We start from the raw sequence: 24,033 nt of genomic DNA, 5'->3' as shown, positions 1-24,033 counted from the left end.
TGATGGATGGGGTTTCACTCTCTAGGAGCTGTGATGGATGGGGTTTCACACTCTCTAGGAGCTGTGATGGATGGGGTTTCACTCTGTAGGAGCTGTGATGGATGGGGTTTCACACTGTCTGCTGTAGGAGCTGTGATGGATGGGGCTTCACACTCTCTAGGAGCTGTGATGGATGGGGTTTCACACTCTGTAGGAGCTGTGATGGATGGGGTTTCACACTCTAGGAGCTGTGATGGATGGGGTTTCACTCTGTAGGAGCTGTGATGGATGGGGTTTCACTCTGTAGGAGCTGTGATGGATGGGGTTTCACACTCTCTAGGAGCTGTGATGGATGGGGTTTCACTCTCTAGGAGCTGTGATGGATGGGGTTTCACTCTGTAGGAGCTGTGATGGATGGGGTTTCACTCTGTAGGAGCTGTGATGGATGGGGTTTCACTCTGTAGGAGCTGTGATGGATGGGGTTTCACTCTCTCTAGGAGCTGTGATGGATGGGGTTTCACTCTGTAGGAGCTGTGATGGATGGGGTTTCACACTCTCTAGGAGCTGTGATGGATGGGGTTTCACTCTCTAGGAGCTGTGATGGATGGGGTTTCACACTCTCTAGGAGCTGTGATGGATGGGGTTTCACTCTGTAGGAGCTGTGATGGATGGGGTTTCACTCTGTAGGAGCTGTGATGGATGGGGTTTCACTCTGTAGGAGCTGTGATGGATGGGGTTTCACACTCTAGGAGCTGTGATGGATGGGGTTTCACTCTGTAGGAGCTGTGATGGATGGGGTTTCACCCTGTAGGAGCTGTGATGGATGGGTTTCACTCTGTAGGAGCTGTGATGGATGGGGTTTCACTCTGTAGGAGCTGTGATGGATGGGGTTTCACTCTGTAGGAGCTGTGATGGATGGGGTTTCATACTCTAGGAGCTGTGATGGATGGGGTTTCACTCTGTAGGAGCTGTGATGGATGGGGTTTCACACTCTAGGAGCTGTGATGGATGGGGTTTCACTCTCTGTAGGAGCTGTGATGGATGGGGTTTCACTCTCTCTAGGAGCTGTGATGGATGGGGCTTCACACTCTGTAGGAGCTGTGATGGATGGGGTTTCACTCTCTGTAGGAGCTGTGATGGATGGGGTTTCACACTCTGTAGGAGCTGTGATGGATGGGGTTTCACACTCTAGGAGCTGGAGGGTTGCCGTCCAGACAGACAGACAGAGAGAGTCATGTTTATTTCACCTGTTGAGGTAATAAAATATGTTTCCCATGCCAATAAAGCCCTTTGAATTGGAGACAGACACACAGAGAGACAGAGACAGAAGCACACAGTCAGTCCCCTACCACTACTATAGCAGGCAGTAGGGGGCAGGCTGGGTACAGCAGATATGCCATGTCTGTCTGTCGTCATGGTGATTTACATCTGCCCAGGGCCCTGTGACCAACCATCAGAACTACGACACAATGTCTGTCTCTACCAGACCCTCATATTGGATAGTGAGGAGAGAGAGAGAGGGAGAGAGAGAGAGAGAGAGAGAGAGAGAGAGAGAGGAGAGAGAGGAGAGGAGAGGAGAGGAGAGGAGAGGAGAGGAGAGAGAGAGAGAGAGAGAGAGAGAGAGAGGAGAGAGGGAGAGAGAGGAGAGAGAGGGAGGAAGGAGAGAGAGGGAGGAGAGAGAGGGAGGAGAGGGGAGAGGAAGGAAGAGAGAGAGGGAGGAGAGAGAGGGAGGAGAGGGGAGAGGAAGGAGAGAGGGAGAGGGAGGGGAGAGGGAGGAGAGAGGGAGAGGGAGGGGAGAGGGAGGAAGAGAGAGGGGAGAGGCAGGGGGAAGGGGAAACAGGGAGAAGAGGGAGGAGAGAGAGAGGGAGGGGGGATCTGGGAGGGAGGGGAGAGAGGGAGGGAGGGGGAGAGGGAGGGAGGGAGGGGGGGAGAGGGAGGGAGGGTGGGGGAGAGGCAGGGGGAGAGGGAGGAGAGAGGGAGAGAAACCTGTATCCTCTACTTGTCTATGGTGGAAAAGAAGAGGTTTTAAAATGTTAACATCCTAAATGTTGACTGACCTTTGGAGGTCTTCCTCTCCTTTGCCTTGTAACAGTCCAGACAAAACAAGCCACATTTGTGGCAGACCCAGTGAATATTAAACAAGGTGGCTTCACACGTCTTTCAGGATCACACATCTCCCGGACCCCTCTCACAGCCCTCTTCCAGGCCATCTTGGCTGCAGGGGAAAGCACACACAAACCGGGAGGATGAAGACAACAGGACAGGCAGAGGACAGCAGAGCACTTCCAGGCAGACTGGTTCCTTCATGCAGAAGACTTTATAGACTAGTCTGGCCTCAGAGGGCTCTAACATTGGTACAATAACACCCACAATAAAACATTTAGTTGTTCTCCAGTTCAGGATGGTTTGACCTGTTAAAACACACAGATACTCGTTTGAGGTTTGACCCCAGCTTTCTACAGGAACACAGACTAACAGAGAGCTAGTGGTTCTCCTCTGCCTTTCAGACTAACAGAGAGCTAGTGGTTCTACTCTGCCTTTCAGACTAACAGAGAGCTAGTGGTTCTCCTCTGCCTTTCAGACTAACAGAGAGCTAGTGGTTCTCCTCTGCCTTTCAGACTAACAGAGAGCTAGTGGTTCTCCTCTGCCTTTCAGACTAACAACAACACTTCACTGTGCTCCTCTGCCTTTCAGATTAACAACAACACTTCTCTGTGCTCCTCTGCCTTTCAGATTTACAACAACACTTCTCTGTGCTCCTCTGTCTTTCAGGATAACAACAACACTTCTCTGTGCTCCTCTGTCTTTCAGACTAACAACAACACTTCTCTGTGCTCCTCTGTCTTTCAGGATAACAACAACACTTATCTGTGCTCCTCTGTCTTTCAGACTAACAACAACACTTCTCTGTGCTCCTCTGTCTTTCAGGATAACAACAACACTTCTCTGTGCTCCTCTGTCTTTCAGACTAACAACAACACTTCTCTGTGCTCCTCTGTCTTTCAGATTAACAACAACACTTCTCTGTCTTTCAGACTAACAACAACACTTCTCTGTGCTCCTCTGTCTTTCAGACTAACAACAACACTTCTCTGTGCTCCTCTGCCTTTCAGATTAACAACAACACTTCTCTGTGCTCCTCTGCCTTTCAGACTAACAACAACAACACTTCTCTGTGCTCCTCTGTCTTTCAGGATAACAACAACACTTCTCTGTGCTCCTCTGCCTTTCAGACTAACAACAACAACACTTCTCTGTGCTCCTCTGTCTTTCAGGATAACAACAACACTTCTCTGTGCTCCTCTGTCTTTCAGGCTAATAACAACACTTCTCCGTGCTCCTCTGTCTTTCAGATTAACAACACTTCTCTGTGCTCCTGTCTTTCAGGCTAATAACAACACTTCTCCGTGCTCCTCTGTCTTTCAGATTAATAACACTTATCTGTGCTCCTCTGTCTTTCAGACTAACAAGAACACTTCTCTGTGCTCCTCTGTCTTTTAGATTAACAACAACACTTCTCTGTGCTCCTCTGTCTTTCAGGCTAATACAACACTTCTCCGTGCTCCTCTGTCTTTCAGATTAACAACACTTCTCTGTGCTCCTCTGTCTTTCAGGCTAATAACAACACTTCTCCGTGCTCCTCTGTCTTCCAGATTAATAACACTTCTCTGTGCTCCTCTGTCTTTCAGGATAACAACAACACTTCTCCGTGCTCCTCTGTCTTTCAGATTAACAACACTTCTCTGTGCTCCTCTGTCTTTCAGGATAACAACAACACTTCTCTGTGCTCCTCTGCCTTTCAGACTAACAACAACACTTCTCTGTGCTCCTCTGTCTTTCAGACTAACAACAACACTTCTCTGTGCTCCTCTGTCTTTCAGACTAACAACAACACTTCTCCGTGCTCCTCTGTCTTTCAGATTAACAACACTTCTCTGTGCTCCTCTGTCTTTCAGGATAACAACAACACTTCTCTGTGCTCCTCTGTCTTTCAGACTAACAACAACACTTCTCTGTGCTCCTCTGTCTTTCAGACTAACAACAACACTTCTCTGTGCTCCTCTGTCTTTCAGATGAACAACAACACTTCTCTGTGCTCCTCTGCCTTTCAGATGAACAACAACACTTCTCTGTGCTCCTCTGCCTTTCAGACTAACAACAACAACACTTCTCTGTGCTCCTCTGTCTTTCAGGATAACAACAACACTTCTCTGTGCTCCTCTGTCTTTCAGACTAACAACAACACTTCTCTGTGCTCCTCTGTCTTTCAGGCTAATAACAACACTTCTCCGTGCTCCTCTGTCTTTCAGATTAATAACACTTCTCTGTGCTCCTCTGTCTTTCAGGATAACAACAACACTTATCTGTGCTCATCTGTCTTTCAGACTAACAACAACACTTCTCTGTGCTCCTCTGTCTTTCAGACTAACAACAACACTTCTCTGCCTTTCAGACTAACAACAACACTTCTCTGTGCTCCTCTGCCTTTCAGATTTACAACAACACTTCTCTGTGCTCCTCTGCCTTTCAGGCTAATAACAACACTTCTCCGTGCTCCTCTGTCTTTCAGATTAACAGCACTTCTCTGTGCTCCTCTGTCTTTCAGGATAACAACAACACTTCTCTGTGCTCCTCTGCCTTTCAGACTAACAACAACACTTCTCTGTGCTCCTCTGTCTTTCAGACTAACAACAACACTTCTCTGTACTCCTCTGTCTTTCAGGCTAATACAACACTTCTCCGTGCTCCTCTGTCTTTCAGATTAACAACACTTCTCTGTGCTCCTCTGTCTTTCAGGCTAATAACAACACTTCTCCGTGCTCCTCTGTCTTCCAGATTAATAACACTTCTCTGTGCTCCTCTGTCTTTCAGGATAACAACAACACTTCTCTGTGCTCCTCTGTCTTTCAGACTAACAACAACACTTCTCTGTGCTCCTCTGTCTTTCAGACTAACAACAACACTTCTCTGCCTTTCAGACTAACAACAACACTTCTCTGTGCTCCTCTGCCTTTCAGATTTACAACAACACTTCTCTGTGCTCCTCTGTCTTTCAGGCTAATAACAACACTTCTCCGTGCTCCTCTGTCTTTCAGATTAACAACACTTCTCTGTGCTCCTCTGTCTTTCAGGATAACAACAACACTTCTCTGTGCTCCTCTGCCTTTCAGACTAACAACAACACTTCTCTGTGCTCCTCTGTCTTTCAGACTAACAACAACACTTCTCTGTGCTCCTCTGTCTTTCAGACTAACAACAACACTTCTCCGTGCTCCTCTGTCTTTCAGATTAACAACACTTCTCTGTGCTCCTCTGTCTTTCAGGATAACAACAACACTTCTCTGTGCTCCTCTGTCTTTCAGACTAACAACAACACTTCTCTGTGCTCCTCTGTCTTTCAGACTAACAACAACACTTCTCTGTGCTCCTCTGTCTTTCAGATGAACAACAACACTTCTCTGTGCTCCTCTGCCTTTCAGATGAACAACAACACTTCTCTGTGCTCCTCTGCCTTTCAGACTAACAACAACAACACTTCTCTGTGCTCCTCTGTCTTTCAGGATAACAACAACACTTCTCTGTGCTCCTCTGTCTTTCAGACTAACAACAACACTTCTCTGTGCTCCTCTGTCTTTCAGGCTAATAACAACACTTCTCTGTGCTCCTCTGTCTTTCAGATTAACAACACTTCTCTGTGCTCCTCTGTCTTTCAGGATAACAACAACACTTCTCTGTGCTCCTCTGCCTTTCAGACTAACAACAACACTTCTCTGTGCTCCTCTGTCTTTCAGACTAACAACAACACTTCTCTGTGCTCCTCTGTCTTTCAGACTAACAACAACACTTCTCCGTGCTCCTCTGTCTTTCAGATTAACAACACTTCTCTGTGCTCCTCTGTCTTTCAGGATAACAACAACACTTCTCTGTGCTCCTCTGTCTTTCAGACTAACAACAACACTTCTCTGTGCTCCTCTGTCTTTCAGACTAACAACAACACTTCTCTGTGCTCCTCTGTCTTTCAGATGAACAACAACACTTCTCTGTGCTCCTCTGCCTTTCAGATGAACAACAACACTTCTCTGTGCTCCTCTGCCTTTCAGACTAACAACAACAACACTTCTCTGTGCTCCTCTGTCTTTCAGGATAACAACAACACTTCTCTGTGCTCCTCTGTCTTTCAGACTAACAACAACACTTCTCTGTGCTCCTCTGTCTTTCAGGCTAATAACAACACTTCTCCGTGCTCCTCTGTCTTTCAGATTAATAACACTTCTCTGTGCTCCTCTGTCTTTCAGGATAACAACAACACTTATCTGTGCTCATCTGTCTTTCAGACTAACAACAACACTTCTCTGTGCTCCTCTGTCTTTCAGACTAACAACAACACTTCTCTGCCTTTCAGACTAACAACAACACTTCTCTGTGCTCCTCTGCCTTTCAGATTTACAACAACACTTCTCTGTGCTCCTCTGCCTTTCAGGCTAATAACAACACTTCTCCGTGCTCCTCTGTCTTTCAGATTAACAGCACTTCTCTGTGCTCCTCTGTCTTTCAGGATAACAACAACACTTCTCTGTGCTCCTCTGCCTTTCAGACTAACAACAACACTTCTCTGTGCTCCTCTGTCTTTCAGACTAACAACAACACTTCTCTGTACTCCTCTGTCTTTCAGACTAACAACAACACTTCTGTGCTCCTCTGTCTTTCAGGATAACAACAACACTTCTCTGTGCTCCTCTGTCTTTCAGACTAACAACAACACTTCTCTGTGCTCCTCTGTCTTTCAGACTAACAACAACACTTCTCTGTGCTCCTCTGTCTTTCAGACTAACAATAACACTTCTCTGTCCTCCTCTGCCTTTCAGATGAACAACAACACTTCTCTGTGCTCCTCTGCCTTTCAGACTAACAACAACAACACTTCTCTGTGCTCCTCTGTCTTTCAGGATAACAACAACACTTCTCTGCCTTTCAGGATAACAACAACACTTCTCTGTGCTCCTCTGTCTTTCAGACTAACAACAACACTTCTCTGTGCTCCTCTGTCTTTCAGACTAACAACAACACTTCTCTGTGCTCCTCTGTCTTTCAGATTAACAACAACACTTCTCTGTGCTCCTCTCCATACCATCTTTTTTGATCCATGTAGCAGCAGTGTTCTCAGTGGTGACCATCTGACAGAACTGGTCTCCTATATATGAGAGGATGTACTTGGAGGAGTCTGGGTCCAACTCATTCTCCTCGTATACATCAGGAGCCCAGAGGGACAGAGCCTCCTCATCAAACTGATCTGGAGTGGAGAAGCCGTCCACACGGATCACTCCATTCTTACTGTAGGACAGGCTGGAGAGAAGAGGGAGAGAGAACAGGTTAATGAGAGGCGCAGACACACACTAGATATGCTCATCCCTGTCAGAAGGCAACACCATAATGACAGAATAAAGAACCACTGGCTCCCTAGAACCATCACTAACCCTAGAACCGGAACAAACACCAACCCTAGAACCGGAACAAACACCAACCCTGGAACCATCACTAACCCTAGAACCAACACCAACCCTAGAACCGGAACCAACACCAACCCTAGAACCAACACCAACCATGGAACCATCCCTAACCCTAGAACCAACACCAGCCCTAGAACCGGAACCAAGACCAACCCTAGAACCATCACTAACCCTAGAACCAGAACCAAAACAAACCCTGGAACAAACACCAACCCTAGAACCAACACTAGAACCAACACCAACACCATCCCTGGAACCAACACCAAAACCAACCCTGGAACCAACACCAAAACCAACCCTAGAACAACACCAAAACCAACCCTAGAACCAACACCAAAACCAAACCTGGAACCAACACCAAAACCAACCCTAGAACCAACACCAACCCTAGAACCAACACCAACCCCAGAACCAACACCAACCCCAGAACCAACACTAACCCTAGAACCAAAACAAGCCTCAGGAGCAGTAAATGTGGATTGTCCTACAACCTGATTACTGAGGATTACATGGATTGACATATTCGTTAACGGGGGGTTGCTATCACCTTTGCTTTGTCTGATAAACAGGCTCCACTCTAGTCTCCACTGGCTATCTGGCCAACAGGCTCCACTCTAGTCTCCACTGGCTATCTGGCCAACAGGCTACACTCTAGTCTCCACTGGCTATCTGGCCAACAGGCTCCACTCTCCACTGGCTACCTGGCCAACATGCTCCACTCTAGTCTCCACTGGCTATCTGGCCAACAGGCTCCACTCTAGTCTCCACTGGCTATCTGGCCAACAGGCTCCACTCTAGTCTCCACTGGCTATCTGGCCAACAGGCTCCACTCTAGTCTCCACTGGCTACCTGGCCAACAGGCTACAGTCTAGTCTCCACTGGCTATCTGGCCAACAGGCTACACTCTAGTCTCCACTGGCTACCTGGCCAACAGGCTACAGTCTAGTCTCCACTGGCTATCTGGCCAACAGGCTACAGTCTAGTCTCCACTGGCTATCTGGCCAACAGGCTACAGTCTAGTCTCCACTGGCTATCTGGCCAACAGGCTACAGTCTAGTCTCCACTGGCTACCTGGCCAACAGGCTACAGTCTAGTCTCCACTGGCTATCTGGCCAACAGGCTCCACTCTCCACTGGCTACCTGGCCAACATGCTCCACTCTAGTCTCCACTGGCTATCTGGCCAACAGGCTACAGTCTAGTCTCCACTGGCTATCTGGCCAACAGGCTACAGTCTAGTCTCCACTGGCTACCTGGCCAACAGGCTACAGTCTAGTCTCCACTGGCTCCCTGGCCAACAGGCTACAGTCTAGCCTCCACTGGCTCCCTGGCCAACAGACTCCTCTCTAGTCTCCACTGGCTATCTGGCCAACAGGCTACAGTCTAGTCTCCACTGGCTACCTGGTCAACAGGCTCCACTCTAGTCTCCACTGGCTATCTGGCCAACAGGCTCCACTCTAGTCTCCACTGGCTATCTGGCCAACAGGCTCCACTCTAGTCTCCACTGGCTATCTGGCCAACAGGCTCCACTCTAGTCTCCACTGGCTACCTGGCCAACATGCTCCACTCTAGTCTCCACTGGCTATCTGGCCAACAGGCTCCACTCTAGTCTCCACTGGCTACCTGGCCAACAGGCTCCACTCTAGTCTCCACTGGCTATCTGGCCAACAGGCTCCACTCTAGTCTCCACTGGCCAACAGGCTCCACTCTAGTCTCCACTGGCTACCTGGCCAACATGCTCCACTCTAGTCTCCACTGGCTATCTGGCCAACAGGCTCCACTCTCCACTGGCTACCTGGCCAACATGCTCCACTCTAGTCTCCACTGGCTATCTGGCCAACAGGCTCCACTCTAGTCTCCACTGGCTACCTGGCCAACAGGCTACAGTCTAGTCTCCACTGGCTATCTGGCCAACAGGCTCCACTCTAGTCTCCACTGGCTATCTGGCCAACAGGCTACACTCTAGTCTCCACTGGCTATCTGGCCAACAGGCTCCACTCTAGTCTCCACTGGCTACCTGGCCAACAGGCTACAGTCTAGTCTCCACTGGCTATCTGGCCAACAGGCTCCACTCTAGTCTCCACTGGCTACCTGGCCAACAGGCTCCACTCTAGTCTCCACTGGCTACCTGGCCAACAGGCTCCACTCTAGTCTCCACTGGCTACCTGGCCAACAGGCTCCTCTCTAGTCTCCACTGGCTCTGGCCAACAGGCTCCTCTCTAGTCTCCACTGGCTCTGGCCAACAGGCTCCTCTCTAGTCTCCACTAGCTATCTGGCCAACAGGCTCCACTCTAGTCTCCACTGGCTCTGGCCAACAGGCTCCTCTCTAGTCTCCACTGGCTACCTGGCCAACAGGCTCTTCTCTAGTCTCCACTGGCTCTGGCCAACAGGCTCCTCTCTAGTCTCCACTGGCTCTGGCCAACAGGCTCCTCTCTAGTCTCCACTGGCTCTGGCCAACAGGCTCCTCTCTAGTCTCCACTGGCTCTGGCCAACAGGCTCCTCTCTAGTGTCCACTGGCTCTGGCCAACAGGCTCCTCTCTAGTCTCCACTGGCTATCTGGCCAACAGGATCCACTCTAGTCTCCACTGGCTATCTGGCCAACAGGCTCCACTCTAGTCTCCACTGGCTACCTGGCCAACAGGCTCCACTCTAGTCTCCACTGGCTATCTGGCCAACAGGCTACAGTCTAGTCTCCAGTCTAGTCTCCACTGGCTATCTGGCCAACAGGCTTCACTCTAGTCTCCGCTGGCTATCTGGCCAACAGGCTCCAGTCTAGTCGTAGTGGTACTCTATTCTACTATTTTCCTTTCAGTGGGTTAATACAGGAACATGAACAGATGGACTGACTGAGGAAGGGTTCACGGAGACAATAACAGACTGACTGACTGAGGAAGGGTTCACTGAGACAATAACAGACTGACTGACTGAGGAAGGGTTCACTGAGACAATAACAGACTGACTGACTGAGGAAGGGTTCACTGAGACAATAACAGATGGACTGACTGACTGAGGAAGGGTTCACTGAGACAATAACAGACTGACTGACTGAGGAAGGGTTCACTGAGACAATAACAGACTGACTGACTGACTGAGGAAGGGTTCACTGAGACAATAACAGACTGACTGACTGACTGAGGAAGGGTTCACTGAGACAATAACAGACAGACTGACTGAGGAAGGGTTCACTGAGACAATAACAGACTGACTGACTGACTGAGGAAGGGTTCACTGAGACAATAACAGACTGACTGACTGAGGAAGGGTTCACTGAGACAATAACAGACTGACTGACTGAGGAAGGGTTCACTGAGACAATAACAGACTGACTGACTGAGGAAGGGTTCACTGAGACAATAACAGACTGACTGACTGAGGAAGGGTTCACTGAGACAATAACAGACTGACTGACTGAGGAAGGGTTCACTGAGACAATAACAGACTGACTGACTGACTGAGGAAGGGTTCACTGAGACAATAACAGACTGACTGACTGAGGAAGGGTTCACTGAGACAATAACAGACGGACTGACTGACTGAGGAAGGGTTCACTGAGACAATAACAGACAGACAGACTGACTGAGGAAGGGTTCACTGAGACAATAACAGACAGACAGACTGACTGAGGAAGGGTTCACTGAGACAATAACAGACTGACTGACTGAGGAAGGGTTCACTGAGACAATAACAGATGGACTGACTGAGGAAGGGTTCACTGAGACAATAACAGATAGATTGTTGGAGAACGTATACAATTACCTAAATAATCTCTAACCATTTAACCATATGGCGGCAAAGTGGACCAGCCGAGCAAAGCAGCCAATCAGACACTATCCGGGAGACAGAGCAGCCAATCAAATACCACCTGACCAGCGGATCAGTTAATCAGACACTAGCCGGGAGACAGAGCAGCCAATCAAATACCACCTGACCTGCCGGACCAGCCAATCAGACACTAGCCGGGAGACAGAGCAGCCAATCAAATACCACCTGACCTGCCGGACCAGCCAATCAGACACTAGCCGGGAGACAGAGCAGCCAATCAAATACCACCTGACCAGCGGACCAGTTAATCAGACACCAGACAAAAGGAGACTGAATGAGCCAATCAAATACCACCTGACCTGCCGGACCAGCCAATCAGACTCACCGGCGGAAGTAGTAGAAGCGGCAGAAGACAGGGGAATGAGCCGGCTCCTCCCCCTTCTTGCTACGAACAACACGACACTCCCGACACTTCTGCAGGTTGGGTCCAATCTCAGAGCACGAGTCATCCTGCAGGAACGACTCCCCCGTCTGCTTCAGCTTCTTCACCTTCCTCCAGTCCTTCAGCACAGAGCGGGGGATACCATCTGGTACCGGAGGGGACAGAGAGACGGTTACTATGATATGTAATACAGAGACATGATCAGTCCTTCAGCACAGAGCGGGGGATACCATCTGGTACCGGAGGGGACAGAGACGGTCACTGAGTTATATGGTATATGGTTGGGGTGGTGCTGGCATTATGGTAATGTTGGGGTGGTGCTGGCATTATGGTAATGTTGGGGTGGTGCTGGCATTATGGTAATGTTGGGGTGGTGCTGGCATTATGGTAATGTTGGGGTGGTGCTGGCATTATGGTAATGTTGGGGTGGTGATGATATGTTGGTGTTGGGGTGGTGATGATATGTTGGTGTTGGGGTGGTGATGATATGTTGGTGTTGGGGTGGTGATGATATGTTGGTGTTGGGGTGGTGATGATATGTTGGTGTTGGTGATGATATGTTGATGATATGTTGGTGTTGATAGTGTTGTGATGATATGTTGGGGTGGTGATGATATGTTGGTGTTGGGGTGGATGATATGTTGGTGTTGGGGTGGTGATGATATGTTGGTGTTGGGGTGGTGATGATATGTTGGTGTTGGGGTGGTGATGATATGTTGGTGTTGGGGTGGTGATGATATGTTGGTGTTGGGGTGGTGATGATATGTTGGTGTTGGGGTGGTGATGATATGTTGGTGTTGGGGTGATGATATGTTGATGATATGTTGGTGTTGGGGTGGTGATGATATGTTGGTGTTGGGGTGGTGATGATATGTTGGTGTTGGGGTGGTGATGATATGTTGGTGTTGGGGTGGTGATGATATGTTGGTGTTGGGGTGGTGATGATATGTTGGTGTTGGGGTGGTGATGATATGTTGTGTGTGATGATATGTTGGTGTTGGTGATGATATGTTGGTGTTGGTGATGATATGTTGGTGTTGGGGTGGTGATGATATGTTGGTGTTGGGGATATGTTGGTGTTGGGGTGATGATATGTTGGTGTTGGGGTGGTGATGATATGTTGGTGTGGTGATGATATGTTGATATGGGTGGTGATGATATGTTGGGGTGGTGATGATATGTTATGATATGTTGGTGTTGGGGTGGTGATGATATGTTGGTGTTGGGGTGGTGATGATATGTTGGTGTTGGGGTGGTGATGATATGTTGGGGTGGAGATGATATGTTGGTGTTGGGGTGGGATGATGATATGTTGGGGTGGTGATGATATGTTTGGGGTGGTGATGATATGTTGGTGTTGGGGTGGTGATGATATGTTGGTGTTGGGGTGGTGATGATATGTTGGTGTTGGGGTGGTGATGATATGTTGGTGTTGGGGTGGTGATGATGGTGTTGGGGTGGTGATGATATGTTGGTGTTGGGGTGGTGATGTTGGTGTTGGTTGTGGTGATGATATGTTGGTGTTGGGGTGGTGATGATATGTTGGTGTTGGGGTGGTGATGATATGTTGGTGTTGGGGTGGTGATGATATGTTGGTGTTGGGGTGGTGATGATATGTTGGTGTGGTGATGATATGTTGGTGTTGGGGTGGTGATGATATGTTGGTGTGATGATATGTTGGGTTGGGGTGGTGATGATATGTTGGTGTTGGGGTGGTGATGATATGTTGGTGTTGGGGTGGAGATGATATGTTGGTGTTGGGGTGGAGATGATATGTTGGTGTTGGGGTGGTGATGATATGTTGGTGTTGGGGTGGTGATGATATGTTGGTGTTGGGGTGGTGATGATATGTTGATGATGTTGGGGTGGTGATGATATGTTGGTGTTGGGGTGGTGATGATATGTTGGTGTTGGGGTGGTGATGATATGTTGGTGTTGGGGTGGTGATGATATGTTGGTGTTGATGATATGTTGGTGTTGGGGTGGTGATGATATGTTGGTGTTGGGGTGGTGATGATATGTTGATGATATGTTTGGGGTGGTGATGATATGTTGGTGTTGGGGTGGTGATGATATGTTGGTGTTTGGTGATGATATGTTGGTGTTGGTGGTGATGATATGTTGGTGTTGGGGTGGTGATGATATGTTGGTGTTGGGGTGGTGATGATATGTTGGTGTTGGGGTGGTGATGATATGTTGGTGTTGGGGTGGTGATGATATGTTGGTGTTGGGGTGGTGATGATATGTTGGTGTTGGGGTGGTGATGATATGTTGGTGTTGGGGTGGTGATGATATGTTGATGATATGTTGGTGGTGATGATATGTTGGTGTTGGGGTGGTGATGAGATGATATGTTGGTGTTGGGGTGGTGATGATATGTTGGTGTTGGGGTGGTGATGATATGTTGGTGTTGGGGTGGTGATGATATGTTGGTGTGGGGTGGTGATGATATGTTGGTGTTGGGGTGGTGATGATATGTTGGGGTGGTGATGATATGTTGGTGTTGGGGTGATGATATGTTGGTGTTGGGGTGGTGATGATATGTTGGTGTTGGGGTGGGTGATGATATGTTGGTGTTGGGGTGGTGATGATATGTTGGTGTTGGGGTGGTGATGATATGTTGGTGTTGGGGTGGTGATGATATGTTGGTGTTGTGGTGGTGATGATATGGTGTTGGGGTGGTGATGATATGTTGGTGTTGGGGTGGTGATGATATGTTGTTGTTGTGATGATATGTTGTTGGGGTGGTGATGATATGTTGGTGTTGGGGTGGTGATGATATGTTGGTGTGATGATATGTTGGGGTGGTGATGATATGTTGGTGTTGGGGTGGTGATGATATGTTGGTGGGGTGGTGATGATATGTTGGTGTTGGGGTGGTGATGATATGTTGGTGTTGGGGTGGTGATGATATGTTGGTGTTGGGGTGGTGATGATATGTTGGTGTTGGGGTGGTGATGATATGTTGGTGTTGGGGTGGTGATGATATGTTGGTGTTGGGATGATGGTGATGATATGTTGGTGTTGGGGTGGTGATGATATGTTGTGGGTTGATATGTTGGTGTTGGGGATGGTGATGATTGGGGTGGTGATGATATGTTGGTGTTGGGGTGGTGATGATATGTTGGTGTTGGGGTGGTGATGATATGTTGGTGTTGGGGTGGTGATGATATGTTGGTGTTGGGGTGGTGATGATATGTTGGGGTGGTGATGATATGTTGGTGGTGGTGGTGATGATATGTTGGTGTTGGGGTGGTGATGATATGTTGGTGTTGGGGTGGTGATGATATGTTGGTGTTGGGGTGGTGATGATATGTTGGTGGGTGGTGATGATATGTTGTTGGTGTTGGGTTGGTGATGATATGTTGGTGATATGTTGGTGTTTGGTGATGATATGTTGGGTGGTGGTGATGATATGTTGGTGTTGGGGTGGTGATGATATGTTGGTGTTGGGGTGGTGATGATATGTTGGTGTTGGGGTGGTGATGATATGTTGGTGTTGGGGTGGTGATGATATGTTGGTGTTGGGGTGGTGATGATATGTTGGTGTTGTGGTGGATGATATGTTGGTGTTGGGGTGGTGATGATATGTTGGTGTTGGGGTGGTGATGATATGTTGGTGTTGGGGTGGTGATGATATGTTGGTGTTGGGGTGGTGATGATATGTTGGTGTTGGGGTGGTGATGATATGTTGGGGTGGTGATGATATGTTGGGGTGGTGATGATATGTTGGGGTGGTGATGATATGTTGGTGTTGGGGTGGTGATGATATGTTGGTGTTGGGGTGGTGATGATATGTTGGTGTTGGGGTGGTGATGATATGTTGGTGTTGGGGTGGTGATGATATGTTGGTGTTGGGGTGGTGATGATATGTTGGTGTTGGGGTGGTGATGATATGTTGGTGTTGGGGTGGTGATGATATGTTGGTGTTGGTGATGATATGTTGGTGTTGGTGATGATATGTTGGTGTTGGGGTGGTGATGATATGTTGGTGTTGGGGTGGTGATGATATGTTGGTGTTGGGGTGGTGATGATATGTTGGTGTTGGGGTGGTGATGATATGTTGGTGTTGGGGTGGTGATGATATGTTGGTGTTGGGGTGGTGATGATATGTTGTTGTGTGATTGTTGGGTGGTGATGATATGTTGGTGTTGGTGGTGATGATATGTTGGTGTTGGGGTGGTGATGATATGTTGGTGTTGGGGTGGTGATGATATGTTGGTGGTGGTGATGATATGTTGGTGTTGGGGTGGTGATGATATGTTGGTGTTGGGGTGGTGATGATATGTTGGTGTTGGGGTGGTGATGATATGTTGGTGGTGGTGATGATATGTTGGTGTTGGGGTGGTGATGATATGTTGGGGTGGTGATGATATGTTGGTGTTGGGGTGGTGATGATATGTTGGTGTTGGGGTGGTGATGATATGTTGGTGTTGGGGTGGTGATGATATGTTGGTGTTGGTGTGATATGTTGATGATGGGGTGGTGATATGTTGTTGGGGTGGTGATGATATGTTGGTGTTGGGGTGGTGATGATATGTTGGGGTGGTGATGATATGTTGGTGTTGGGGTGGTGATGATATGTTGGTGTTGGGGTGGTGATGATATGTTGGTGTTGGGGTGGTGATGATATGTTGGTTGGGGTGGTGATGATATGTTGGGGTGGTGATGATATGTTGGGTGGTGATGGTGGTGATGATATGTTGGTGTTGGGGTGGTGATGATATGTTGGGGTGGTGATGATATGTTGGGGTGGTGATGATATGTTGGTGTTGGGGTGGTGATGATATGTTGGGGTGGTGATGATATGTTGGGGTGGTGATGATATGTTGGGGTGGTGATGATATGTTGGTGATTGTTGGTGTTGTGATGATATGTTGGTGTTGGGGTGGTGATGATATGTTGGTGTTGGGGTGGTGATGATATGTTGGTGTTTGGGATGATATGTTGGTGTTGGTGATGATATGTTTGGGGTGGTGATGATATGTTGGTGGTGTGATGTGATGATATGTTGGTGTTGGGGTGGTGATGATATGTTGGTGTTGGGGTGGTGATGATATGTTGGTGTTGGGGTGGTGATGATATGTTGGTGTTGGGGTGGTGATGATATGTTGGTGTTGGGGTGGTGATGATATGTTGGTGTTGGGGTGGTGATGATATGTTGGTGTTGGGGTGGTGATGATATGTTTGATGATATGTTGGTGGTGGTGGATGATATGTTGGATGATATGTTGGGGTGGTGATGATATGTTGGTGTTGGGGTGATGATATGTTGGTGTTGGGGTGGTGATGATATGTTGGTGTTGGGGTTGGTGATGATATGTTGGTGTTGGTGGTGATGATATGTTGGTGGTGGTGATGATATGTTGGTGTTGGGGTGGTGATGATATGTTGGTGTTGGGGTGGTGATGATATGTTGGTGTTGGGGTGGTGATGATATGTTGATGATATGTTGGGTGGTGATGATATGTTGGGTTGGGGTGGTGATGATATGTTGTTGGGGTGGTGATGATATGTTGGTGTTGGGGTGGTGATGATATGTTGGTGTTGGGGTGGTGATGATATGATATGTTGGTGTTGGGGTGGTGATGATATGTTGGTGGGTGGTGATGATATGTTGGTGTTGGGGTGGTGATGATATGTTGGTGTTGGTGATGATGTGGTGGGGTGGTGATGATATGTTGGTGTTGGGGGATGATATGTTGGTGTTGGTGATGATATGTTGATGATATGTTGGGTTGGGGTGGTGATGATGGTGTTGTTGATGTGTTGGGGTGGTGATGATATGTTGGGGTGGTGATGATATGTTGGGGTGGTGATGATATGTTGGGTGGTGATGGTGATGATATGTTGGTGTTGGGGTGGTGATGATATGTTGGTGTTGGGGTGGTGATGATATGTTGGTGTTGGGGTGGTGATGATATGTTGTGATGATATGTGGTGTTGGGGTGGTGATGATATGTTGGTGTTGTGGTGATGATATGTTGGTGTTGGGGTGGTGATGATATGGTGTTTGATGATATGTTGGGGTGGTGATGATATGTTGGGGTGGTGATGATATGTTGGTGTTGGGGTGGTGATGATATGTTGGTGTTGGGTGGTGATGATATGTTGGTGTTGGTGATGATATGTTGGTGTTGGTGGTGGTGATGATATGGTGGTGTTGGGGTGGTGATGATATGTTGGTGTTGGGGTGGTGATGATATGTTGGTGTTGGGGTGGTGATGATATGTTGGTGTGTGATGATATGTTGGTGTTGGGGTGGTGATGATATGTTGGTGTTGGGGTGGTGATGATATGTTGGTGTTGGGGTGGTGATGATATGATGATATGTTGGTGTTGGGGTGGTGATGATATGTTGGGGTGTTGGGGTGGTGATGATATGTTGGTGTTGGGGTGGTGATGATATGTTGGTGTTGGGGTGGTGATGATATGTTGGTGTGATGATATGGGTGGTGATGATATGTTGTGTTGGGGTGGTGATGATATGTTGGGGGTGGTGATGATATGTTGGTGGGGTGGTGATGATATGTTGGTGTTGGGGTGGTGATGATATGTTGGGGTGGTGATGATATGTTGGTGGGTGGTGATGATATGTTGGGGTGGTGATGATATGTTGGTGTTGGGGTGGTGATGATATGTTGGTGTTGGGGTGGTGATGATATGTTGTGTTGGGGTGGTGATGATATGTTTGTTGGTGGTTGATGATATGTTGGGGTGGTGATGATATGTTGGTGTTGGGGTGATGATGATATGTTGGTGTTGGGGTGGTGATGATATGTTGGTGTTGGGGTGGTGATGATAGGTTGGGGTGGTGATGATATGTTGGGGTGGTGATGATATGTTGTGGGTGGTGATGATATGTTGGGGTGGTGATGATGGTGTTGGGGTGGTGATGATATGTTGGGGTGGTGATGATATGTGGTGTTGGGGTGTGATGATATGTTGGTGTTGGGTGGTGATGATATGTTGGTGTTGGGGGTGATGATATGTTGGTGTTGGGGTGGTGATGATATGTTGGGGTGGTGATGATATGTTGGTGGTGGTGATGATATGTTGGTGTTGGGGTGGTGATGATTGGTGTTGGGGTGGTGATGATATGTTGGGGTGGTGATGATATGTTGGGGTGGTGATGATATGTTGGTGTTGGGGTTGATGTGTTGGGGTGGTGATGATATGTTGGTGTTGGGGTGGTGATGATATGTTGGTGTTGGGGTGGTGATGATATGTTGGTGTTGGGGTGGTGATGATATGTTGGGTGGGGTGGTGATGATATGTTGGTGTTGGGGTGGTGATGATATGTTGGGGTGGTGATGATATGTTGGGTTGTGGTGATGATATGTTGGGGTGGTGATGATATGTTGGTGTTGGTGATGATATGTTGGGGTGGTGATGATGTTGGTGTTGGGGTGGTGATGATATGTTGGTGTTGGGGTGGTGATGATATGTTGGGGTGGTGATGATATGTTGGTGTTGGGGTGGTGATGATATGTTGGTGTTGGGGTGGTGATGATATGTTGGGGTGGTGATGATGATATGTTGGGGTGGTGATGATATGTTGGTGTGGTGATGATATGTTGGTGTTGGGGTGGTGATGATATGTTGGTGTTGGGGTGGTGATGATATGTTGGTGTTGGGGTGGTGATGATATGTTGGTGTTGGGGTGATGATATGTTGGGGTGGTGATGATATGTTGGTGTTGGGGTGGTGATGATATGTTGTGGGTGGTGATGATATGTTGGTGTTGGGGTGGTGATGATATGTTGGTGTTGGGGTGGTGATGATATGTTGGTGTTGGGGTGGTGATGATATGTTGGTTGGGGTGGTGATGATATGTTGGTGTTGGGGTGGTGATGATATGTTGGTGGGGTGGTGATGATATGTTGGTGTTGGGGTGGATGATGATATGATGATGGTGTTGGGGTGGTGATGATATGTTGGTGTTGGGGTGGTGATGATATGTTGGTGTGGTGATGATATGTTGGGGTGGTGATGATATGTTGGTGTTGGGGTGGTGATGATATGTTGGTGTTGGGGTGGTGATGATATGTTGGTGGGTGGTGATGATATGTTGGTGGTGGTGATGATATGTTGGTGTTGGGGTGGTGATGATATGTTGGGGTGGTGGTGATGATATGTTGGTGTTGGGGTGGTGATGATATGTTGGTGTTGGGGTGGTGATGATATGTTGATGTGTTGGGGTGGTGGTTGGTGATTGTTGGGGTGGTGATGATATGTTGGTGTTGGGGTGGTGATGATATGTTGGTGTTGGGGTGGTGATGATATGTTGGTGTGGGGTGTGATGATATGTTGGTGTTGGGGTGATGATATGTTGGTGTTGGGGTGGTGATGATATGTTGGTGATGATATGGTGATGATATGTTGGTGTTGGGGTGGTGATGATATGTTGGGGTGGTGATGATATGTTGGTGGTGATGATATGTTGGTGTTGGGGTGGTGATGATATGTTGGTGTTGGGGTGGTGATGATATGTTGATATGTTGGGTGGTGATGATATGTTGGTGTTGGGGTGGTGATGATATGTTGGTGTTGGGGTGGTGATGATATGTTGGTGTTGGGGTGGTGATGATATGTTGGTGTTGGGGTGGTGATGATATGTTGGTGTTGGGGTGGTGATGATATGTTGGTGATTGTTGGGTTGGTGATGATATGTTGTTGATATGTTGGTGTTGGGGTGGTGATGATATGTTGGTGTTGGGGTGGTGATGATATGTTGGGGTGGTGATGATATGTTGGTGTTGGGGTGGTGATGATATGTTGGTGTTGGGGTGGTGATGATATGTTGGTGTTGGGGTGGTGATGATATGTTGGGTTGGGGTGGTGATGATATGTTGGTGTTGGGGTGGTGATGATATGTTTGATGATATGTTGGTGGTGGTGATGATATGTTGGTGTTGGGGTGGTGATGATATGTTGGTGTTGGGGTGGTGATGATATGTTGGTGTTGTTGGTGATGATATGTTGGTGGTGGTGATGATATGGTGGTGATGATATGTTGGGGTGGTGATGATATGTTGGTGTTGGGGTGTGATGATATGTTGGTGTTGGGGTGGTGGTGATGATATGTTGGTGTTGGGGTGGTGATGATATGTTGGTGTTGGGGTGGTGATGATATGTTGGTGTTTGATGATATGTTGGGGTGGTGATGATATGTTGGTGTTTGGATGATATGTTGGTGTGGGGTGATGATATGTTGGTGTTGGGGTGGTGATGATATGTTGGTGTTGGGGTTGGTGATGATATGTTGGTGTTGGGGTGGTGATGATATGTTGGTGTTGGGGTGGTGATGATATGTTGGTGTTGGGGTGGTGATGATATGTTGGTGATGATATGTTGTGGTGATGATATGTTGGTGTTGGGGTGGTGATGATATGTTGGTGTTGGGGTGGTGATGATATGTTGGTGTTGGGGTGGTGATGATATGTTGGTGTTGGGGTGGTGATGATATGTTGGTGTTGGGGTGGTGATGATATGTTGGTGTTGGTGGTGATGTGGTGATGATATGTTGGGTGGTGATGATATGTTGGTGTTGGGGTGGTGATGATATGTTGGTGTTGGGGTGGTGATGATATGTTGGTGTTGGGGTGGTGATGATATGTTGGGGTGTTGGGGTGGTGATGATATGTTGGTGTTGGGGTGGTGATGATATGTTGGTGTTGGGGTGGTGATGATATGTTGGTGTTGGGGTGGTGATGATATGTTGGTGTTGGGGTGGTGATGATATGTTGGTGTTGGGGTGGTGATGATATGTTTGGTGATGATATGTTGGTGTTGGGGTGGTGATGATATGTTTGGATGATATGTGGTGATGATATGTTGGGGTGGTGATGATATGTTGGTGTTGGGGTGGTGATGATATGTTGGTGTTGGGGTGGTGATGATATGTTGGTGTTTGGTGATGATATGTTGGTGTTGGGGTGGTGATGATATGTTGGTGTTGGGGTGGTGATGATATGTTGGTGTTGGGGTGGTGATGATATGTTGGTGTTGGGGTGGTGATGATATGTTGGTGTGGTGATGATATGTTGGTGTTGGGGTGGTGATGATATGTTGGGGTGGTGATTGTTGGGGTGGTGATGATATGTTGGTGTTGGGGTGGTGATGATATGTTGGTGGGGTGGTGATGATATGTTGGTGTTGGGGTGGTGATGATATGTTGGTGATATGTTGGGGTGGTGATGATATGTTGGTGTTGGGGTGGTGATGATATGTTGGTGTTTGGTGATGATATGTTGGTGATGATATGTTGGGGTGGTGATGATATGTTGGTGTTGGGGTGGTGATGATATGTTGGTGTTGGGGTGGTGATGATATGTTGGTGTTGGGGTGGTGATGATATGTTGGTGTTGGGGTGGTGATGATATGTTGGTGTTGGGGTGGTGATGATATGTTGGTGTTGGGGTGGTGATGATATGTTGGTGTTGGGGTGGTGATGATATGTTGGTGTTGGGGTGGTGATGATATGTTGGTGGTGGTGATGATATGTTGGTGTTGGGGTGGTGATGATATGTTGGTGTTGGTGATGATGGTGATGATATGGTGTTGGGGTGGTGATGATATGTTGGTGTTGGGGTGGTGATGATATGTTGGTGTTGGGGTGGTGATGATATGTTGGTGTTGGGGTGGTGATGATATGTTGGTGTTGGGGTGGTGATGATATGTTGGTGTTGGGGTGGTGATGATATGTTGGTGTTGGGGTGGTGATGATATGTTGGGGGTGGTGATGATATGTTGGTGTTGGGGTGGTGATGATATGTTGGTGTTGGGGTGGTGATGATATGTTGGTGTTGGGGTGGTGATGGTGGTGGTGATGATATGTTGGTGTTGGGGTGGTTGATGATATGTTGGTGTTGGGGTGGTGATGATATGTTGTTGGGGTGGTGATGATATGTTGGTGTTGGGGTGGTGATGATATGTTGGTGTTGGGGTGGTGATGATATGTTGGGGTGGTGATGATATGTTGGTGGGGTGGTGATGATATGTTGGTTGATGATATGTTGGTGTTGATGATGATATGTTGGTGTTGTTGGTGATGATATGTTGGGTGTGGTGATGATATGTTGGGGTGGTGATGATATGTTGTTGATGATATGTTGGTGTTGTGATGATATGTTGGTGTTGGGGTGGTGATGATATGTTGGTGTTGGGGTGGTGATGATATGTTGGTGTTGGGGTGGTGATGATATGTTGGTGTTGGGGTGGTGATGATATGTTGGTGATGATATGTTGGTGTTGGGGTGGTGATGATATGTTGGTGTTGGTGATGATATGTTGGTGTTGGGGTGGTGATGATATGTTGGTGTTTGGTGATGATATGTTGGTGTTGGGGTGATGATATGTTGGTGTTGGGGTGGTGATGATATGTTGGTGTTGGGGTGGTGATGATATGTTGGTGTTGGGGTGATGATATGTTGGTGTTGGTGATGATATGTTGGTGGGGTGGTGATGATATGTTGGTGTTGGGGTGGTGATGATATGTTGGTGTTGGTGATGATATGTTGGTGTTGGGGTGGTGATGATATGTTGGTGTTGGGGTGGTGATGATATGTTGGTGTTGGGGTGGTGATGATATGTTGGTGTTGGGGTGGTGATGATATGTTGGTGTTGGGGTGGTGATGATATGTTGGTGTTGGGGTGGTGATGATATGTTGGTGTTGGGGTGGTGATGATATGTTGGTGTTGGGGTGGTGATGATATGTTGGTGTTGGGGTGGTGATGATATGTTGGGTGATGATATGATTGTTGGGGTGGTGATGATATGTTGGTGTTGGGGTGGTGATGATATGTTGGTGTTGTTGATATGTTGGTGTTGGGGTGGTGATGATATGTTGGTGTTGGGGTGGTGATGATATGTTGGTGTTGGGGTGGTGATGATATGGTTGGTGATGATATGTTGGGTTGGTGATGATATGTTGGTGTTGGGGTGGTGATGATATGTTGGTGTTGGGGTGGTGATGATATGTTGGTGTTGGGGTGGTGATGATATGTTGGGGTTGATGATATGTTGGTGGTGGTGATGATGATATGTTGGTGTTGGTGATGATATGTTGGGGTGGTGATGATATGTTGGTGTTGGTGATGATATGTTGGTGTTGGGGTGGTGATGATATGTTGGTGTTGGGGTGGTGATGATATGTTGGGGTGGTGATGATATGTTGGGTGGTGATGATATGTTGGTGTTGGGGTGGTGATGATATGTTGGTGTTGGGGTGGTGATGATATGTTGGTGTTGGGGTGGTGATGATATGTTGGTGTTGGGGTGGTGATGATATGTTGGTGTTGATGATGATGATATGTTGGGGTGGTGATGATATGTTTGTTGG

General features: G+C 47.8%; 1 protein-coding gene across 1 annotated transcript in view; it reads right to left on the bottom strand.

The window, feature by feature from the left end:
• Positions 1 to 24,033, bottom strand: part of LOC135570217 (probable JmjC domain-containing histone demethylation protein 2C) — a 120,056-nt gene that overhangs the window by 22,344 nt on the left and 73,679 nt on the right. The window contains 4 exon segments of the mRNA XM_065016331.1: positions 2,037 to 2,142; positions 2,145 to 2,194; positions 7,109 to 7,323; positions 11,633 to 11,834. Of these exon segments, the coding sequence (XP_064872403.1) occupies positions 2,037 to 2,142; positions 2,145 to 2,194; positions 7,109 to 7,323; positions 11,633 to 11,834 (573 nt within the window).

This window comes from Oncorhynchus nerka, unplaced genomic scaffold (genome assembly GCF_034236695.1).
Source record: "Oncorhynchus nerka isolate Pitt River unplaced genomic scaffold, Oner_Uvic_2.0 unplaced_scaffold_1020, whole genome shotgun sequence".
Lineage (NCBI taxonomy): Eukaryota > Metazoa > Chordata > Actinopteri > Salmoniformes > Salmonidae > Oncorhynchus > Oncorhynchus nerka.
The sequence above is the reverse complement of the archived record's forward strand: the minus strand, read 5'-3'. Positions and strand labels throughout refer to the sequence as shown.